Source organism: Tiliqua scincoides, chromosome 4, assembly GCF_035046505.1.
Source record: "Tiliqua scincoides isolate rTilSci1 chromosome 4, rTilSci1.hap2, whole genome shotgun sequence".
In the NCBI taxonomy this organism is placed as follows: Eukaryota; Metazoa; Chordata; class Lepidosauria; order Squamata; family Scincidae; genus Tiliqua; species Tiliqua scincoides.
In genome coordinates this window covers 67,910,980-67,930,103 of record NC_089824.1, presented here as the reverse complement: position 1 = coordinate 67,930,103, position 19,124 = coordinate 67,910,980, and the positions used below count along the sequence as shown (strand labels likewise).

General features: G+C 42.3%; 1 protein-coding gene across 1 annotated transcript in view; it reads right to left on the bottom strand.

The window, feature by feature from the left end:
• Positions 1 to 19,124, bottom strand: part of ZNF407 (zinc finger protein 407) — a 434,476-nt gene that overhangs the window by 162,905 nt on the left and 252,447 nt on the right. The window contains exons 5-6 of the mRNA XM_066626167.1: positions 9,396 to 9,562; positions 4,021 to 4,104 (exon numbers count right to left, since the gene is read on the bottom strand). Coding sequence (XP_066482264.1) covers positions 4,021 to 4,104; positions 9,396 to 9,562 — 251 coding nt within the window. The remainder of the gene's footprint in view (positions 1 to 4,020; positions 4,105 to 9,395; positions 9,563 to 19,124) is intronic.

Here is a 19,124-nt window from a genome sequence, read left to right as displayed (position 1 = left end):
TGTTGAAGCCAGAGGACCAACGCTCTGGCACAGAGGGAGGCCGAGGCCCGCAGTGCATTAGAGGAAGCCTCAAATCCCCTCCAGGTGGCTAGCTCGAACTTTTTATCTGTGGGGTCCCTTGGGAGACCGTCAATGTCCGTGGGAAGGACGCTGGGGATCCCAGTGCTGCTAATGGAGCGTCCACCAGGGGTGACTTAAGGCGGGCCATGACCTCTGGGGGCAGGTTATAGAACCTGGTAGAAGGTTTGCTGGAGCCCCTGGCCTTGGTTGAATTGTTCCACTCCTTGTTCACCAGTTGTTGGAAGAAGGGAGGGAAGGAAAACCATTGCGGGGTTTCCTGCTGGGGAAGAAAGTTGGGGACCACCACTTGGTCTTGGGGCCTGTGTCCTCGGGGCACTTGGACTGCAGGTCTAGCACCTGAACTACCCCTGATATCTGTTTGCTCAACTGTTCAGCGTAGAAGAGGTGGGGCTTGTGGGTCTTGACCTCGTCCCCTGATATCTCACCCTCCTCCGCAGAAAAGGCGTGGGAGCTCCCCTTGCCCTGGTCCTGCTCCTGGAGGTGGGTGCGTTTGGGGGTGGCACTGCGCATGGAGGGTGTTTGGTGCCTCTTGGAAGGGGGGTGGAGGGTCCTCCTCCTTCTCCTCTTTCTCCTCTGGGGTGGAAGTTGGGAGCCCCATGGGTGGATTATCTAGGGTGCATGGTGGTCCTGTCCTTCCTGCTGCCGAAGTAGGTGGCTCAAGCGGATGGGCAGCCCCGCTGCTGCCGCAAGCCTTTCACTGTCGCCCCTGCCCCAGTGGGGGGGGCTAGTCTTTGCGCTCTTTTGGGCGCTAGTCCAAGGTGGCGCCCGCCACGTGGTGCTCTGGAGGAAGGAGGGGGAAGCTCCGCGCCCAGGCAGCAGCTGGGGGAAAGCTGCTACAGAGGCTTGCTATGGCCGGAGCACTCGCAGGCAAGCCTGCTTTGCCCCTGCCGAGTGTGGGGGGGGGGTGAGCAGCTGGAAAAGGGAAGAAACAGCAGGCAGGATAGCCTGCTGGAGCTGGGAGAAGAGGGAAGGGAGGAAAAAAGGCAAAAGAAGAAAAGGGGGTCCTTCCCTGCGTTCTCCAGTGGGGGGTTCAGCAGAGCTGAACTAACTTTGTCCTGATTCGCCGAAAGGCTAGGCCAGTCTGGGGAATCCAGGCAGCCCCTCTGCTCAGGAAGTCCAAAAAACGGTGGCCTGCCTACCTGAGAGGGAGGAGCTACCCACTTGTAAGGACTAAGATGGACATGGAGATTCCACTGGAGAACATACCCTAGCTCAGTGCTTCCCAAACTACGGCCCACAGAATGGATCTGGTGCCTGTGCTCCCTCACATGACTGGAGCTTACCGTTCCACAGGAGAGCCTCTTGTCTTTGTTCCTGATCTCCCCCAAACCTCGCACTAGCCAACCACTTCTACATTCCGTTTCTCCAACACGCTTTGAACCCAGATTTTCAGCAGATGCAGCTGGCCAGCATCAGGTTTGAGGGAGATCAGGATTGAAGACAAGAGGTTCCCCGGCAGAATGGTAGGCTCCAGTCATGCCAGGGAGGCTGTTTTCAGTGCTGCCCTAGATGCAGAAAGGACAGAAAAACAGCAGCACTTCTGGTCTCTTACTGACTTATCCCTCTCCATTACACCAGTTTAAACATCCTCAATATGCTAGCTAGAACAAGGGAAAAATGAGAATGGGATTTTTTTTTTAAACAACAATGAACCCTACAGCTCACAGGGTTCTTGAAAATGCTTGACAATGTCTGGGAAAGTGGCAGGGTGCTGCATGATTTGAGGCTCAGGAACAAGAAGGTAAATGTAAAGCACACCACATTTATTATGCTTTCAAATCTCATGATTTCTCATGGTCTGTAAGGACTTACTCATAATTTGAACAATTGAGGTTAATAATACAAGGGCTTTTTGTCACCCCAGCTAACCGAAAAACTTTATCACATTTCACAGCCTGCCAAGGAACTGACCTTTCTTTGCCAGTACATACATTTTTTAACATTTCATAGCTGAAGCCCAAGTATAAGCAGTTATCTCAGTCAGCCAACGATCATCTTGAAAACATCCTAAGAACTGCCACTTCTAATTTCACAATGGAAATTGCAGAAATAGCAGCACTTACAACCTTCATGCAAATTTTATTCAAATTATGCTGATTATGTATTGACAAGCTGTGCAAATTAGCCATGGCGCTCCAGTTCATACATTCCATTTACAATAGAAAACACGTAGAAAATGCACTCTGTATAGAAAATGGCTGCACATTTTGGCGTCTGCAAAATTGTATGAGTGACAACTGGTTCACAAATGCACGTTCATAACTTGACAATTGCAGCATCAAATGATTACTTACAGATGAATGATAGTATTACATTTGTAACACCACTGGCATAATTTTCATATCAATTCAAGCACAGTTCCTTTCAGTTGTATCGGTTCACACATTCAGGGCGCAATCCTATCCTGCGCTGCAACAGGCAAGTCAAGAGGCTTGCGCTGTATCCAGCATGGGATAGGTGCCCAAAGTGGCTCAGCTGAAACTAAGGTGAAACCTTTCCCCCTACCCCTGTGTAAGGCACCATGGCCCTATGGGTCTCCTTGGACTTGCACCACCTCCTGAGTTGGCACAAGTCCGAGGAGAGCAGAACAGCTTGAAGCTGCTCAGAACTCCTCAGGAATGGGGCTTGGGATCTGGCATAACTGCCCATCTCCTGCTCCCCACCGGCCCGCCCCTGTGTTAACGTCTTTCACTATAAGGAATCACTAAAAATCACTGTGTACCCATGTGGCACAGTAACTGTGTTATTGAGTCCACACAGAACTGGTCCTTGGTACTGTACCTAACTGGACACTGGAAACATCTGTGTCCACACACAAATACCCAGGATATAGCAAGGGCCAAAAAAGCAATTATTTTCTATTTGACCCATTATGATCAAGTTTCCAGAATTCTCCAATACATTATGCAATCACTTGATATGCTTATTACTATAATGGAGATGTAATGCCTTTATTTAAATTCTATATAGAATCTCCCCCTATAAACTACAATGGTCGTTTCAGGCACTGCATGCATGTAAATCAACAACAGGTCCTGACCATATGTTTTTACAGCAGCAGCTTCAAAATGCTCAGCTTCTTGTGATAATCTTTGACTCTCCTCCAAATAGACTTGGTTGACTAACCTCTCATTATAGCTGCAAATGTTTCCCAAAAAAAAGGATGCAAACAGGCATTAATAATTAAATGTTGCCCAATGACCGCCAGCATCCAGAATAAGGAACAAGTCATACTGTGAAAGACTAAACACCTGCATTTATTGCCCATCAGGACATCCTCTCCAATTTTGAGCAAAAAATATCATACAAGCCTAATCATACCAAATAGGCTAAAATCCTCAATTAAAACACATTCACAAATGTTCGCCATGCTTACATTTTTGTCTTCAAAACCATTATTAAATTGTTCTAAATATTGTCTATAATAAGTCAGGGTCACGTAGAGTTCCAAATTTTGAGAATTGAGACCTATAGGCTAAGTCTAAAGTGCCATCTGTCATTGGCAAATTACCTCCATATGTATGAAACATACAGAAGCAGTCTGAAATAGTTGAAAACAATGGTTGCATCTTACAACCAAAACAAAACAAAAAAACAGCCCATTAATTTGCACCTAGGAATCATTAACTGGGTTCTTACGAGAGCCTCACACAGTGTACTATCTACTTGGGCCTTGAAAATAAACCTCATGTACTTATTAGTATTCAAAAAGACACCTGCTATTCAATGTTTTGCCTTTTTAAAAAAACAAATTATTTATATCCATAAATAAAAGCATTTGACACAGACCCTAGGCATAACAATTTGAAAATGAAAAACAGCAAAAACAAACAGTGTATAGATAGACTCTCTGGACTGTAATGTGCTTTATTCCCTAGCTTGGATGACAGTCCTTTCCTGCAGAGAAAATACCAAAGGGTAAAAGACAGCTTAACTGACCTGTGTGCTGCCTCCGATGCTTGGTGAGGGCATGACGTGTCCCGCCAGCGAAGCCACAAAGGTCACACAGGAATGACTTCTCGCCTGTTGCAACAATAAACAGATGAGAGACTGCGGAGGTCACAGATCATTAAAACATATCTATCAAGGCTTTCAGGGTTACTAATTCCTCCAATCAAATGTTTCCATGTAAATATGTCAAATGGGAATGAAATTACCACTGCGGTTTATTGACTGTGATAAAATCTGAAAAGCACCACTGAACATAATTACATACTTGTCAGACCCATAAAAATTAGCTTTATTATCAATGGAATGGTTTTGTACAACTTCATTTCTGTTAGATGTCTTCCAGATGGGGCTGCTTTATGCACTTGAACAGTTTTTATGCATATCCTGATTTTTTACAATTCCCATACATCTGGCTTTCTGTGCTGAGCAAAGGCTGCCTGGAAAAGTTAATATAGAGGATATATATGGTTCTGCTTAAATAAAAATATATTGGATTTACCAACAAAATAAAGATGTTGAGCAAATTTTAACTGACTTGATCACAGTCCTCCTCAAGAACCTCCCAGTAAATTATAGGAATTAAATTTTCCAGAAAATAGGCAACAATAAAAACCTATGTTATTCAGTACCAATGGCAGCTCAATGCTGTTTATGTTCTAAAACTTTCAAAATGAAGAAAAACAAGTCTGGGGATTACTACAGAAATTGAAGTAGTACTTGCATTGTTCATATCTAACAATATGTTTTTCTTCCAAGACTGAAACCATTAAAAGATAGATTTGGTAGGACTGCTACCCGCTAAAAGTGTGTAAATGTACACGTATAAAGTATTTTTATTCCAGATAAAATTTTGCCTTATGCAGTTTATAAATGCAGTATATCATTTCACAGTACCATTTTTAGTCAGTAAAGCCCAGGCATGTGAGGCAGATTCATCCCACAAGACCAACGAAGAGAGATATTATAGAATAATAATACTAACATTGGAGACAGTTGGTGAGATTATAATGATGCTTTAACACACAAGGAGTCATTTGGCTCATTTGGAAACAAATTGTACCCTCCCACCCAGACACCAATGAAGAGGAATTAAAGGAACTGGGAAACGATTTTAGATAAATGGTAAAATTTCCTTTATAGTTTCAGCTCACAAGGAGGAGGATTTACAATGTATGCAATATCATGGGGGTTGAAATCGTTGGTTTCCCGCTTCCTGTTGTTCCTATAAGGCAGATAATTGTCTTCCTGGTCCATAGAGGATGCCAACCTGCTGTGTAAGCTTTAACTTTCTGAGTCCTAGCCAGCCATCTATTCTACCTACTGCCATCTTCAATAATAGTATTAACCCAACCTGTTAATAGGCTTCTATCTTGAAGAAGCATGAAACACGACTGGTCTTAGATGCTTGACAGCCAAGGAACTGTGTTATGTCTCTTAACAACACAACTTTATCCCCTACCTCTCCCAAGGCCTAGTCAACTATTTTCACCTGTCATACCTAGCCCCAAGGCAGGGTTAATAAGCCTCAAAAGGACAGTCCTTATCTCCTCTATTGCCAATACTCAGGTAGCCATATCTCCTCCTAGGGCCCAATCCTATCCAACTTTCCAGCACCGGTGCAGCCGCAATGCAGCCCAGAGGTAAAGGAACAAGTGTTCCCATACCTTGAGGAGGCTTCTGAGACTGCCTCCCCAACACAGAGCGCAGTGCATACCCCATTGGCACAGCAGCACCGGCACCTGAGAGTAAGTTCCACTGAATACACTGGGACTTACTTCTGAGTAAATATATATAGGATTACACTGTGAGGCATTGACCACAGTTGCCTCATCTGGGCCTTGCATAAACAGAAACTAACAGCCCAATCGCACAGGGTTGCTGTGGCGTCAAAAATGGCTGCTGCAGCATCCTGAGCGCAGCCCGGCAGCTGCTGATGGCTCTTTGGGAGAAGGGGACATTCGTCCCTTTCTCCCAAGTAAGGGAAGTAGCCCCACAATGGGGCTACTTGACTCTGAGGCGGCTCTTTAGGTGGCGCAGAATCAAGAAGCCTTGTGTCAGGCCATGAGGCCATAAGGCCCGACACAAAGCTCTGGATCTGGCAGAGCTGAACTCTGCCAGTCCTGCCCCCTGCCTTCCGCCTGCCCTGGAATGCTGCCTTCCCCCAAGCCCCAACTTACCTCTCCACTGCCAGGCACTTCGCATGGAGCACCTGGTGGCAGATCGCTGGCTTCCAACCAGCACTGCCCCACTATGGGCTCGTGCTGGGCCAGTGCTAACTCCCGCCAATGTGCCTTATGGCACATTTGCAACAGTGAGTGACAGCGGTACGCTGGTATGCAATGCACAGGATTGGGCCCTAACTAAATAAATATATGGGCAGGAGACAGTGGCATTTAAACTACAGTATTCTGTCCCCACTATAAAGTTAAAAAATATTTCAGACAACCAAAAATTTAAAAAAAAATTCAATTTTTAACTGAAGCCTGAATTTTAGACTCATTAATACCACTGTGATAACAACACTGTGATTAATATCTCTCTCTAGAAAAAATATTTTCTTGTAAGCTCTCACTGTTCTGTTATAGTTTTCTGCTATTTGTTTCTTTTCTGGCACTTCAGTTTATCAAAATATCAAAGAGAAGGCATACAAGAGCTATAAAACAGCTCAATTATAATTAATTATTACCTTAATTAATTAATCAATTAGAAATATAAATCTTTTGAAGTATCTAATTCAATTCCTCAATACTCTGTTCGCAGTTTAAACTTAAATGCTCTTCCATGGCTACAGGAAATTGTTCATCAGCAATGTAATACCCTAAATGAGTTCAACTTGTGTTTTATTTTCTGGGAGGACTTGAGTATAGCTAGCAGTTTTATGCTAATAAGGACACACACAATTTTATTATTAATACCCATGTATCAGCTATGAACAAATCACATCCCTCTTAACTTCATTAGGAATCTACCAAAATTGTACTTGCTATGCTACACATCATACATTGTATGCCACCAAAGTCTCTACTCTTAATTCAGAAAGGATCCCAACCTGAAGTAAATGGTAATTATTTTCACTGAAAAAAGGGAGTGGTGAGAATGACGAAGATTTCAAGGAACAGAAATGTAGCAATCCATATTGTTTTTTCTTTAGGATTCACTTCCATGCACACGAGTACACTAGTGGCTTTGAGACTGGGAGATAGTTTACGTACACAGTTCCAGTCGTGATGATTACTCAGTTTATCACATTCTTTGCTATATCCTTCATGCTTTAGAATTAGTTGTACCTAGAACTTATTGGGGCTTTGTTTTGTCTCTGTGTTGACATGCACACATATTTAACAATTATTAGGTGCAATCCTGCACCCAGATAGGCATGCTGAGGTGTTTGTAACTGTGCACACGATTCCGATATTTCAGCTTTTCAACCATCCATTTAACAATTTTACCATTCGTTCTCTCTTTAAATTACAACCTTTAAACTTTAAGGAGGATCTAAGGGGTAATATATCACCTGGAGTACAGGGGGCTGATCTAACATGCCATGTTTATATGATAACAGGAATGTAATAGAAAATGGTTCTTTTCTTAACAACTTGAATTAGTTTCAAGTGTGCCATTTTGCATTCAAATGTAGAAAGACACGGAAACCAATCCTTTATTTTCTATTAGAAAACAGCCACTGTCCCCTATCTCTCATTATGGTGCAGACTACAAGACCTAACAACAAAAATCTATATTATTGATCTAACCAAGTCTCCACAATTATTCTTTAGAAGGAAACGCCGACGATAAATTACATCTGCACTGGCTTTTCATCTGCTGTTCGATATAAGTGATCTCTCAGGGCAGCCTGGAGACCTTAAATCGTCAACACCCTTGTCAAAGAAGCTAAGGAGGCCTGGGCTTCCTACAAACTGCTTTGGAAGAACTTTTAACCTATAATTTCTAGCAACAACTCATTTCATTTTCAGAAAATTGGAGGAAAAAAATCTTTTCAAAAATATTTTTTAATTTAATGGAACACGGTTTCATCTTTCTAAGGAATGTCTAGAGAATTCTGATTTGAAAACCATTTTTTTCCTCTCTTTTTTCCTTCATATATTTAACCAAGAGTTACTTATGTTATCTTGCTAAAGAGCCATAAGTAATTTTATAGACTTTTCTACAGTTTTCCTTCATGATACTGGACATCATTAACAGCCCAATCCTAACCTGCCCTGGAGCAAGCAGGTCACCTGGCCTGCACTGCATCCAGAGTAGGACTGGACCGGGTTGCAGCACAACTCAGAGTAAGGGGAATTCATTCCCCTTATGCCATGTCACAGGGCAGCTGTCCCTATGGGGTTACTCAAATCTGCGCCACCTAAAGAGCGGTGTAAGGCCAGACCGCTCAGGAGGGAAATTAGGATCTGGTCTAAGTGCTGGATCCTGGTATCATCCCTCTCCTGGGATCGGTTTTTTAAAAAATCCAACTGGGCCTATTTATGTATTAATTATAGCTATACCCCACCTCTTCCCTCTATAAAGCTCAAGGCATCATACATGTATGCCCAAGCACCATAAAGGCAAAGGACTTATGTGAAGGAGAAGTACACTTTCTAGCAATTTCTATTATGGCTAAAGCTTCCAAAAGTATCCAATGTACTGCTTCCACAAATATCTGTGCCAAAAGATGGTAGCATTGAGAAAAACCAAGAATAAACATGATTGTGTAAATCAGAATCACCATCAAGTAATGATCACTGCAAATACCTTCCACAATAAAGAAGATGCCATGAATGTGAACCTGATTCATTTTAAAGATGATTTCAGAGAGAAATTGGGGAAATTAATGGAACAGAAATAAACATTAAAAGAACTATGGTTATAGAATGGTCTAATTTTAAGTACAAGAAATTTTATTTCTAGTTTTCCCTCCACTTTTCTTTACTCAAAAAGCATTAACCTCACCTAAACCTGACAGGTTATCAAGATCCATGACAAAAATCAGCATACCACCTTTCCTGGAGCAGTTGCTAAAATCCAACACACAGATACCAATTTTCAGATTATGGAGATAATCTGGAAGTTCCCATAAATATGAAGAGTGACAGAGGTGCCTGTAAACCAACTAGCAGGCAGGGTCTTTCCTTTCTCTTCAGATTTGCATCAAGAAAGATATGAACATTTATTGTCACAAAACGCCCCAGTACAAGCTAGTGCTTGGATCATGTACTAAGTCAAACCCTGTGCTCTAGGGATAAGGCACTTCTTGAAAATCGTCATTTTGCTTGTTAGTGGAAGACTCCAATAGAGCCCCTTCCTCACAAATGGGCATTTTCCCCCTGCCCACATCAAGAAAAACAAAGCAAAGTTCAAACCTGTATGCGTCCTATAGTGGTCTTTCATGGCCGACGCTGTGAGGAAGGAATAATGGCATGTAGGCCATGTACACTTATATGGCTTCTCTCCTGTGTGAAGTTTCATGTGATTGTTCAGTGCCCATTTCTCTGTGAAACTTCTGTCACACAAGTGGCATGTAAATTTCCTGTGTGAAAAGAAAGAAAAATAAATCCAGGTGTTTACACATACCCACAAAACTGACAAAAGAAGCATGTTTTTAACCTGAAGTGTGGTAAATGCACAGACTTTCATGAAGAGAATTGCAGACCTGGTCTGTCATGTCTGTAAAACCAGGCATTGATTTTTCTGTCGAGACCTGGCACTTCAGCCATTTATTCTCTGCTTTGCGGTTGGGCCCAACGGGTTTGAAAAATTCTGTTATAGTCCAGTCACCCCTGAGGCAAATGTGAGAATAGATTTCACCTGTACAAGCCTACACCACTTATCCAGGGCATGGGCTGTCAGAGCAAAGGCTAAATGAAAAGCTATCCATACTAAACTACTCAGACAATCACACTGCTCCATGCCATGCTGCTGCTACTGCTGCAGTGCAGAGGTGAAATACTACTTGTAAAAACACTGTTACTGTAGTAAACAAAAAAACCCTCTGAAAGCAGACATTAGAAGGGGTCACGAAAAGTCTACCAGCCTTCTGTAGTGAGAATCCCTGATTTTCATCCATTTATTAAACCTGTTTTGGAACTTTCTATCAACCAGGTGGCTGTGTGAAGTACAGCAATCCTAAAGAGTGAATGCCAGCTTACCACTCTGGCACACACTGTCACAAATGTACTGTAAGGCACGCTTGTGGGCCCTAGCATAGGTGCTAGCCCAGCACTGGCCGACATTTGGCTCACGCCAATGGAGCACTGGAGCTCTGCTGGGCAGTAGGTGGGGCATGGGGGGAGGCAGAGAGGAGGCATTCCAGGGCGGGGGGAGGCAGGGGGAGGGTGGGGAGAGGGTGGGGAGGAAGCATGCCAGGGGAGGAAATAGGGCAGGAGGGAAGCAGAACTGGTGGAGCTTGCCTCCACTGGATCCTGAGCCTCTGTGTCGGGCCGTCCGTCCAACCGCCGCCCGTTCGCCTGACATGGAGGTTCTAAATTCAATGCCAACCCTCATATCATCATAGAATTGAGTAGCCCCATTGTGGGGCTATTCGCTTTGCCCCAGGAAAGGGGACAAAAGTTCCCTTCTCCTGAGAAGGCGGCAGCCCCATGTGCCAGGCAGCTCAGGATTGGGCTGTAAAGCAAGCATTACACTGGTCAGAGCCACCTTTCCCTGAAAGGAGTCAATTTTAAAATCCTAGTTAACCTTTGCCTCTTCATTCTTCTTCTGTTAGGATCAACCATGCCTTGCTTTTTCCTCTACTATTTTCCTATCTTTTGTAACTTTCTAATAAACTTACTGTATTTTTACCATTTTACCAAAGTGGTCTCAGCTCTCTCAAGAGGGAGCTGGTATGCCTCATCTTTCCAGACCACCAGACTCCACTGCTGTCCAGTTTTTAAGGGTCCTTCCAAGGATTTGGGGGCTTTCCAATTTTCTGAGAGGAATCTTCTGTATGGTTTCTCTTGACCTTGAGAGGTGGCAGCAAGAACTACTGTCTTACTTTCAGGATATGCTAGAAATGGGTGCCAATTGATAGGCACTGGACCCTGCCCTCATCCATCTAACTTTCACATGGTGACTTAGTGTTTGCATCCAGAATTCTGGCAACAGCCCTCAGCCCAACTGTTGCAAGTGCATTTTGTTTGTGCACCCTCCCCCAATGAACACTCGAGACAATGGATCTGGAAGAAAGGGCCACTTTATTAATAGGTAGATAGTATAGAAGGAAAGGCAGAGAGACCTGCAGATGCTGTGGCAGCAAAGCATCTGTGGTGCGGAGGCTGGACCCTCAGAAGGCACCAGAATCGTATCTGTCCGCTGGGCTGAACGTGCACCCAACTCCAAGCCTGGCCCCTTTACAGGCGGCATAGCTTATCCAGGTACAGTACTGTGCCCACGTGCAAAGGGAGTAGAGGGCTGGGCACTGATGCCCTAAGAACCCTCTGAGTCTGCCCAGTTCCCCGCCCTCCTCCAATCCCCTTTCAGGGGAGGAGACTCTCGTGTTCTGGGATGAGCCAAACAAAACCCCAATCTCACTGCTTACACTGCGGATTGGCATTCTTCATTTTTTATTTCTGAGTTTTGTTTTGGGAAAAGCCACTTCTTCCCAAAGGCACAAAGGGTGTGATTTAGCACATGAAAGACTAGAATAAAAACCAAAACATATTTGGTTTATTTTCTGTTGGAATCAATGGGATGTTGAGATAAAGGAAGTACTTTGTGTGCTCTTGCGAGATGGCAAGACTGCATTACATGTTCTGGGCACACCTGAGGCCCAGAATTAATACCTGCCGCTAGGAATCCGACTGCCACATAAAAGCCCAGTAACATAGAGAACTTTAATTAGGTTGGGGTGGGCTGTTCTCAGGGATCCTCCCCCACCAAGGTCTACTTAAAACAAGTTTCTGGACAAGGCAGGCTGGGAGTAGGCACAGTTTCCAAAGATTTAGAAATGTATTTAAAATATTTCTACTGTTTCTCTTAAGATGTGAAGTGGTACACACTCTTAAATTCTTCCACAATTACATAATAATTATTACTAAATGCTGAACAACTCCTTAGTAAAACAGCCTAAATGACTCTCTTTCTCTCTCTCTCTCTCTCTCTCACTCACTCACTCACACACACAGAGAGAGAGAGAGAGAGAGAGAGAGAGAGAGAGTACAAAAGGCTGTTTTTAAAGAACTAATTCCTATCCTGGTTCTATTCTAACAGTGTATAGGCTCAGGATCCAGTGGAGCCAAGTTACCTGCGCTGGCCCAGGTAGGTTGCAAACGTGCCTCCTCATGACTTGGTTAGGCCAACGCGCAGAGATGTGCCAGCCCGCAAAGACTGATTTCAGCCTCCGTGCTGACGTGCAGCCTCTGTGCCGACGGAGGGACCGAGCCTTGCATCGGCCAAACTTGGCCGATGCAAGACTATGGCATGGGCAGGGAGGATGTGGGAGGGAGGCATTCTGGGGCGGGGAGAGGGACGGCGGTCCCAGGGGCAGACGGGCAGGGAGCAGGAGGTAGGGCTGGGACCCAGCAGTTATGCTGGAACCCAACTTCGTTCCCCAAGCAGCGCAGAGCAGCTTCAAGCCACTCCGCTCTCCTCTGACTTGTGCCACCTCAGGAGGTGGTTCAAGTCTGACGAGACTTATTGGGGCTGCAGTGGCTTTCCTGGGGGTAAGGGGAATGTAATGTGTTTGTACGTACTAAACACATGAAGAAACAATTCACATAATTTGCATAACACAATATGACAAAAAAAATTTACTATATTTTTTTTGTATGAGTTATGCCTACATTAAGCAATTGATAAATTCTCCAATAAAACCATTTTGAAACTCAAAGATAAAAGAAGCAACACTGGTGTGTGTACATGTGTATGTGTACACACACAGTGTACATGTGTATGTGTACACACACAGAATTGAAAACAGACTTTCAAATTACTGTATCACTTGATCATTGCTTGGTGGCAGTAGCAAATGACAAATATAGCTAAATACTCCCAAACAGTAAAAAAAATATCATGTCCGTATATCTCTCTGACAGGTCTTCATACATTTCACATTTCAAAAGCATGACAGGGATCTTATTTCTAAGATAAATTCCCCTATCTACTTTATTTCCTCATGTATTTATTGTGGATCTAACCTTCTACTACAAGAAATAAATAAGCAGGTTAAGTAGATGCTATCTTTTAACAAATAGTTTCTCCAGACTGTATTACAACTTTATGAATGACAAAATAAATCCCTCATTTTTAAATCTTCCAGGATGTACATTTAACAGCATTGCACCTATTGAACCTCAAAGCATACCCTATTATTCACATACAATAAAAATGTTCAAGTAAGGTTGAGAGACTGTCTTAAAAATGACAAAAAACAGCAAATACAGAAAGTGAATCTCTAATTCACTGTGCTGTAGCTAAGTGTTGAGGCCAATATGATTATTAGGCATGGCATTGTTAAATCAGAATTAAAATATAATTACAATTCTATACTAATTTTTTTCCTCTCACTTACATTTGTGTCCTACTCTTCCTAAGTATTCATAGGTTTAGTTTAGTTTTTAATTTCCCAACAGTCCTTAACCTGATGGATAATGATTCACTCAAACCACCTCCCTGGTGTTCTTCCTAGCTGAATGGGGATCTGGACCAGTGCTTCCCATCTCCAAGGCCAACATTGTAGCCGCTAGACTAGTCCCTTACCCTGAAGCAGATATCTTCATTACAGTACTAGGGAATAAGTAATTACTTTGTACCAGAGTCAGTACCTGGTCCCAGTCTCATTGAGCAGCCACACTCAATTTTAAATATATTTTGTAATATGAATGAGAAGAGCGGCATCGACAAATTGCCAAGCACTATGGGAAAACTGAGCACATGCTTCCAGCATTCTACCAGCACTCAGGACAGAGAGAGAGAGAGAGAGAGAGAGAGAGAGAGAGAGAGATCTAACACACTCCTTCCCTTCCCTCTTCCTGTGACCAAAATGTTATTGCCACTAATGCCCTGGGCTATATGCTGTTTAAAGGGTAAACAATCTCTCAATCGGAGAATGGGAGCTGGGTAAGTTCACAGTTCATCTCTCAGTAATGGAGCAGTTAAGAGAAACACCGGTGGATGCGATGCTAAAATCTTTCCCCAAAGTTGGTAGTCCTGCTACTGCTGCTGCCCTCAGGCTTTATTTATTTGAAGGGTGGTGTGCATGTGTTTCTCACTGCTATCTATTCCGTGTGCTTACAGTAAAAAATACAGAGAGAGAGAGAGAGAGAGAGAGAGAGAGAGAGAGAGAGAGAGAGAGAGCGCACTGTTTTGGCAGACAGAGGGAATCTTAGAATGTATATAATCTTTGCACATCCCTCCGCTTTGAAAACAACAGATTAACAATCCGATTCTCCAGGGCCTCAGTGCCGGGAATGCAGCCCCAGCACTGGCACTGGGTGTCACAAATGTGCTGTAAGGCACATTTGTACCACCCTGGAAGTAAACAGTACCAGTGGGGCGGTATGTGCTGCCCCATCGACACTGCAGTGGAGAAACACAGGTTTTGGAGAAACACAGGTAAGTGCTGAGTAGCACAGTGGATGGGGTGGGTGGTGGGAGAGTGGCAGGAGGGCACGGAAGGTGTTTCTAGGCTGGAGAGGAACGGGGCTCATTCTTATTACTGATGTTTATATAATGCATTTCCACAGAGGTTCATAAAGTGATTTACACAGAAAAAATAAATGAAAAGATGGTTCTCTGTCCCAAAAGTGTTCACAATCTAAAAAGGAGACACCAGCAAACAGCCATTGGAGAAGATGCTATGCTTGGGTGAATAGGGACAGTTGCTGTCTCTTACTAAGAGAGCCATCACTTTAAAAGATACCCATTTGCTCAGCTTTTCAGAGGAGAGCTATCTATTTTTTAAAGTTTTTAAAATTATGACCTACATGCAGAGATGGAAGCTGACCACAGAATTTTCTATATATCTAGATCTAGATAGACAGATAGACAGATAGATAGATCAGAGGCTTATGGGCCAATTTGATGCAACCAGTAACCATTACCTTGTAATTCTTACAGTATGCATTAAGGCATAATGGAAAGTTCATAATTTATCATCTTCCACTGTATTATAATATCATGTCAATTTAACAACATTAATCCTGCTACAGAGCTTTTTATAATATACAATCACTTAAAATAATGTCACATCCCACTATTTAATGCACATGGAGGTATGTTTCATTAACACACCACTATGAATTTTTACTAGTACAAATATATAATGCAGAAAAAATGGAACATCTGTATATATAATATTAATGAGTTGAACCCCTTTGCACCAATAAAGCTTACAGTTCCATTTGTGTGCTATTTTTACTTTACCTTATATATCAAACAATCCTACAGGAGTAGGGTAACCTCCTTAATAACCTAGTCAACATACATACACTAAGTTAATTCCTCAATTTTCATTAGACATATCAATAAAATCTGCCACTGCCAGCTAGTAATGTTCTCATGATGTCAGTGATCTCATGTAATTCAGTTGAACCAGTGTGAATACTTTCATTTATTTGGCTATTAATGAATGATTACTTAGCCCTCAGAAGTTTATAGATATGATCAATGATCCCACCATTAAGAAAAATCACATGGTTTTATTTTTTAATAATAAAAATAACTGCAAGCAAATCATTCTTGAATCAATCTCTAAACAAGCAGAAAGCAATTTTAGAAGTACTAATATGCACTCAAATTACGTTAATGGTGTTAAAGAAAATTTGAACAAGCTTGTTTGAATTGGAGAATTGATGTATTACAATTGTTTCATGTGGACCTACCTGAACAGTCTGTTCTCCCTTATATTTGAGGAGCATATATATTTACTTGTTTTTTTATATTTTGTTTGATCGCAAAACCATTTAATAGGACATCAATTACATCAAGTTATCTTAAAATCAATGAATTTTAACTCAGTTGGTTTCTAGACCTGGCTTTTTATTAGAGTGAATGAACATTTGTCCAACAATTTATTCTTATAAATAAATTTCATTCCGTGTTAATTATTAAATTAAGATTATATGTTTGAGAGCATTACAAAAATATTGCAATGGTTATGTCAGGAGGCTTTTAGTCACAAAATTCTGCAGGTTTTAGGGTTCAAGTTCACAAGCAAAGCACATATCTGTACGATCTCTTTTAGCGCCAAGTTCATGTTATGTTAATTGTCTCAGTAGTTTAAATTAAAGCAAGATGCTCATAATGACTCAGAGTCCTGAGCTTCTCTTTCTACCACTAAATAGAGAATCTTCAAGCCTGCTTGTCTCTCTTTTCTAAATCTGCAAGTAGTGATCAAATAATTTAGCTTGGGGCTATGGTCATTTTGATACTTCTACAGGCTTCTCCCTAGACGGAAATATGCTGCTTCCAGTTCCCAATATTTACTTGATCTTCTCTATCAAAGGGATTTATTTATTTAACCATTCAGTAGTCCAGTAGCTTTATTTTATCACTAGTAGCTCACAGTGAAACATCAAAGTTATGGCCATTCCTCTTTCTCATAATAAAAGACAAACTTGTTTGGGATGATGGCAGTCAACTTCTTTAACTCAAAAGCATGTTCAAGTTTCCAGAGCAAAAGGATTTATTCCAACTTTTTAAAAACTTTACCATCTGATCATTTCCAACAGCTTAAAGAAACCAACCCACAACAATTGCCAACATTTCATTTTCATCATCTCAATCATTTTCAAACTATCAGGATAAGAAATGTGGGAGGTTGAATATATCCTAATTATCCTATCCCAATTTACACTGGAAATAGGCTCTCCTTGCTGTCAGTGGTGGAAAACAGAGGGAAGTAGAGGGAACACAGAGGTGTTCTGTGTCAGCCTAGAAAAGAGACGCTTGAGGGGGGACATGATTGAGACATACAAAATTATGCATGGGAAAGATAAAGTGGATAGAGAGATGCTCTTTACACTCTCACATAACACCAGAACCAGGGGACATCCACTAAAATTGAGTGTTGGGAGAGTTAGGACAGACAAAAGAAAATATTTCTTTACTCAGCGTGTGGTTGGTCTGTGGAACTCCTTGCCACAGGATGTGGTGATGGCATCTGGCCTGGACACCTTTAAAAGGGCATTGGACAAGTTCCTGGAGGAAAAATCCATTACGGGTTACAAGCCATGATGCGTATGTGCAACCTCCTGATTTTAGAAACAGGCTATGTCAGAATGCTAGGTGGAAGGGAGGGCACCAGGAGGCAGGTCTCTTGTTAACTGGTGTGCTCCCTGGGGCATTTGGTGGGCCGCTGTGAGATACAATAAGCTGGACTAGATGGGCCTATGGCCTGATCCAGTGGGGCTGTTCTTATGTCTACCAGCTGTAGCTTGTAGCTTTCACTATACCAACAGAGTAGACCAGGGGTCTCCCAACTTTTTGGCCAGAACGCCGCATCAAATATCTGGTATGGTGTGGAGGGCCAGAAAAAAAATATCTAACATTTAAATAAATAAATTAGAGATGGAACTTAGATGAGTGAATAAATGAATGAATGGGCTCTATTCATTCAACCCCTCTGGCCCTCAGAACACCCTCCAGACACAATCAGAGCACAGTTCTGATCATGTTCAGTTGAGTGGGCCAGAGACTTTCAGGGGACAATAGGTTGGCCGTGGGCCGGAAAGAGGCTTGCTGCAGTTCGCATCTAGCCCCCGGGCTGGGGTTTGGAGACCCTTGCAGTAGGTCCTTGGTATCCACGAGGAATCCGTTCCAGGACACACACACACACACACTCACTTTTTTACACAACAAAAAATGTATCAATGTTTTGTAGTTATTTTATCCTTTAATAGTGGTCCAAATCATTATAACTGAAGGAACAACAGGGTGATGAAATTACTTTGGTACAATGACCTGTACTCCTCTGAAAAACGTCCATTCTTTATAGGTGAAACTTTCCTGATGTGCTACTTGCTTTGAATTATAGAACCAAGATTATATCCTGAATGAGCTTTTCCTACAAATGTGCAAAAATAGGTACAGTCTTTTTATTCTTGCTGTCTGGAATGAGATACAATAGTTACAATATTTCTTTACCCATTGCAGTAGGTTTTTTACATTTTAAAAGAGAAACACTAAACTGATAGGGAGGCTGTAGGTATAATATTGGATGCTGCCAAATGTTGGCCAACTATGAGGCACAAACTAGAGCTTTTGAGTGATGGAATATTTCTGTGAAATTCTTATTGTTCACATTTTGTTTCAACCTGTTTGCTGTCATTGTTTTCCCTCTTGCTAATGATCTGGTGCCCTTATTATTTTCTGGTTAAATCTTCTTTTGCCTTTCTAGAATGATTGACGTCATGTCGTAAAGTATCACCCATTGGATGAGCCAACAACCCATGATTTGTTGGATTGTGAGAAGGATGGGTGCTCTGTACTCCCCTTTCTCTGTCCTTTCCTGCTATCCTTGACACATAATTGCGATGCAAGAATCCTAGTTAGATAAACCACAGTTTGTTGTCTGAGCTGTGGTTTTACTGAAGTTTATAAATCAGATAGGTAACCAAGATCAGATCCTATTTTGTAAATCACAGTTAAAAACACCACTCCCTGACTCAAATGACAGGATGACCTGAGGTTTTAAGTAACAATGATTTCTCTTTTATAGCCAGGCACACAAGTGAAAAAAGGAAAAAAGCAGAGGAGGACGAAGCACATACAGGATCCACACCCCTTCCCACCATTTTTCATAATCCAATAAACCATGATTTGTCAGATCACCTGAATTAGGAAGCTGTTACATAGCTAATCAGAGACATATGATGTCACTGTGTGCCTATTTAGAATTAGGATAATGCTTCATGGGCAGGAGGTCTGGTATAGAGGGCAGAGCCTCCGTTTGCCTGAAGATAACATCCACAAGGTCGCCAGTTCGAGGCCACCGGCACCGTGTGACCTTGAAGCAGCTGACAAGCTGAGCCGAGTTATTCCACCTGCTCTGAGCGTGGGAGGATGGAGGCCAGAATGTGAAACCAGATCAGAAAGAAACATCTGAATGTTATGGTTCTTGAAAGATAGAACCTTCTTTCAATTGTAAAAATCCC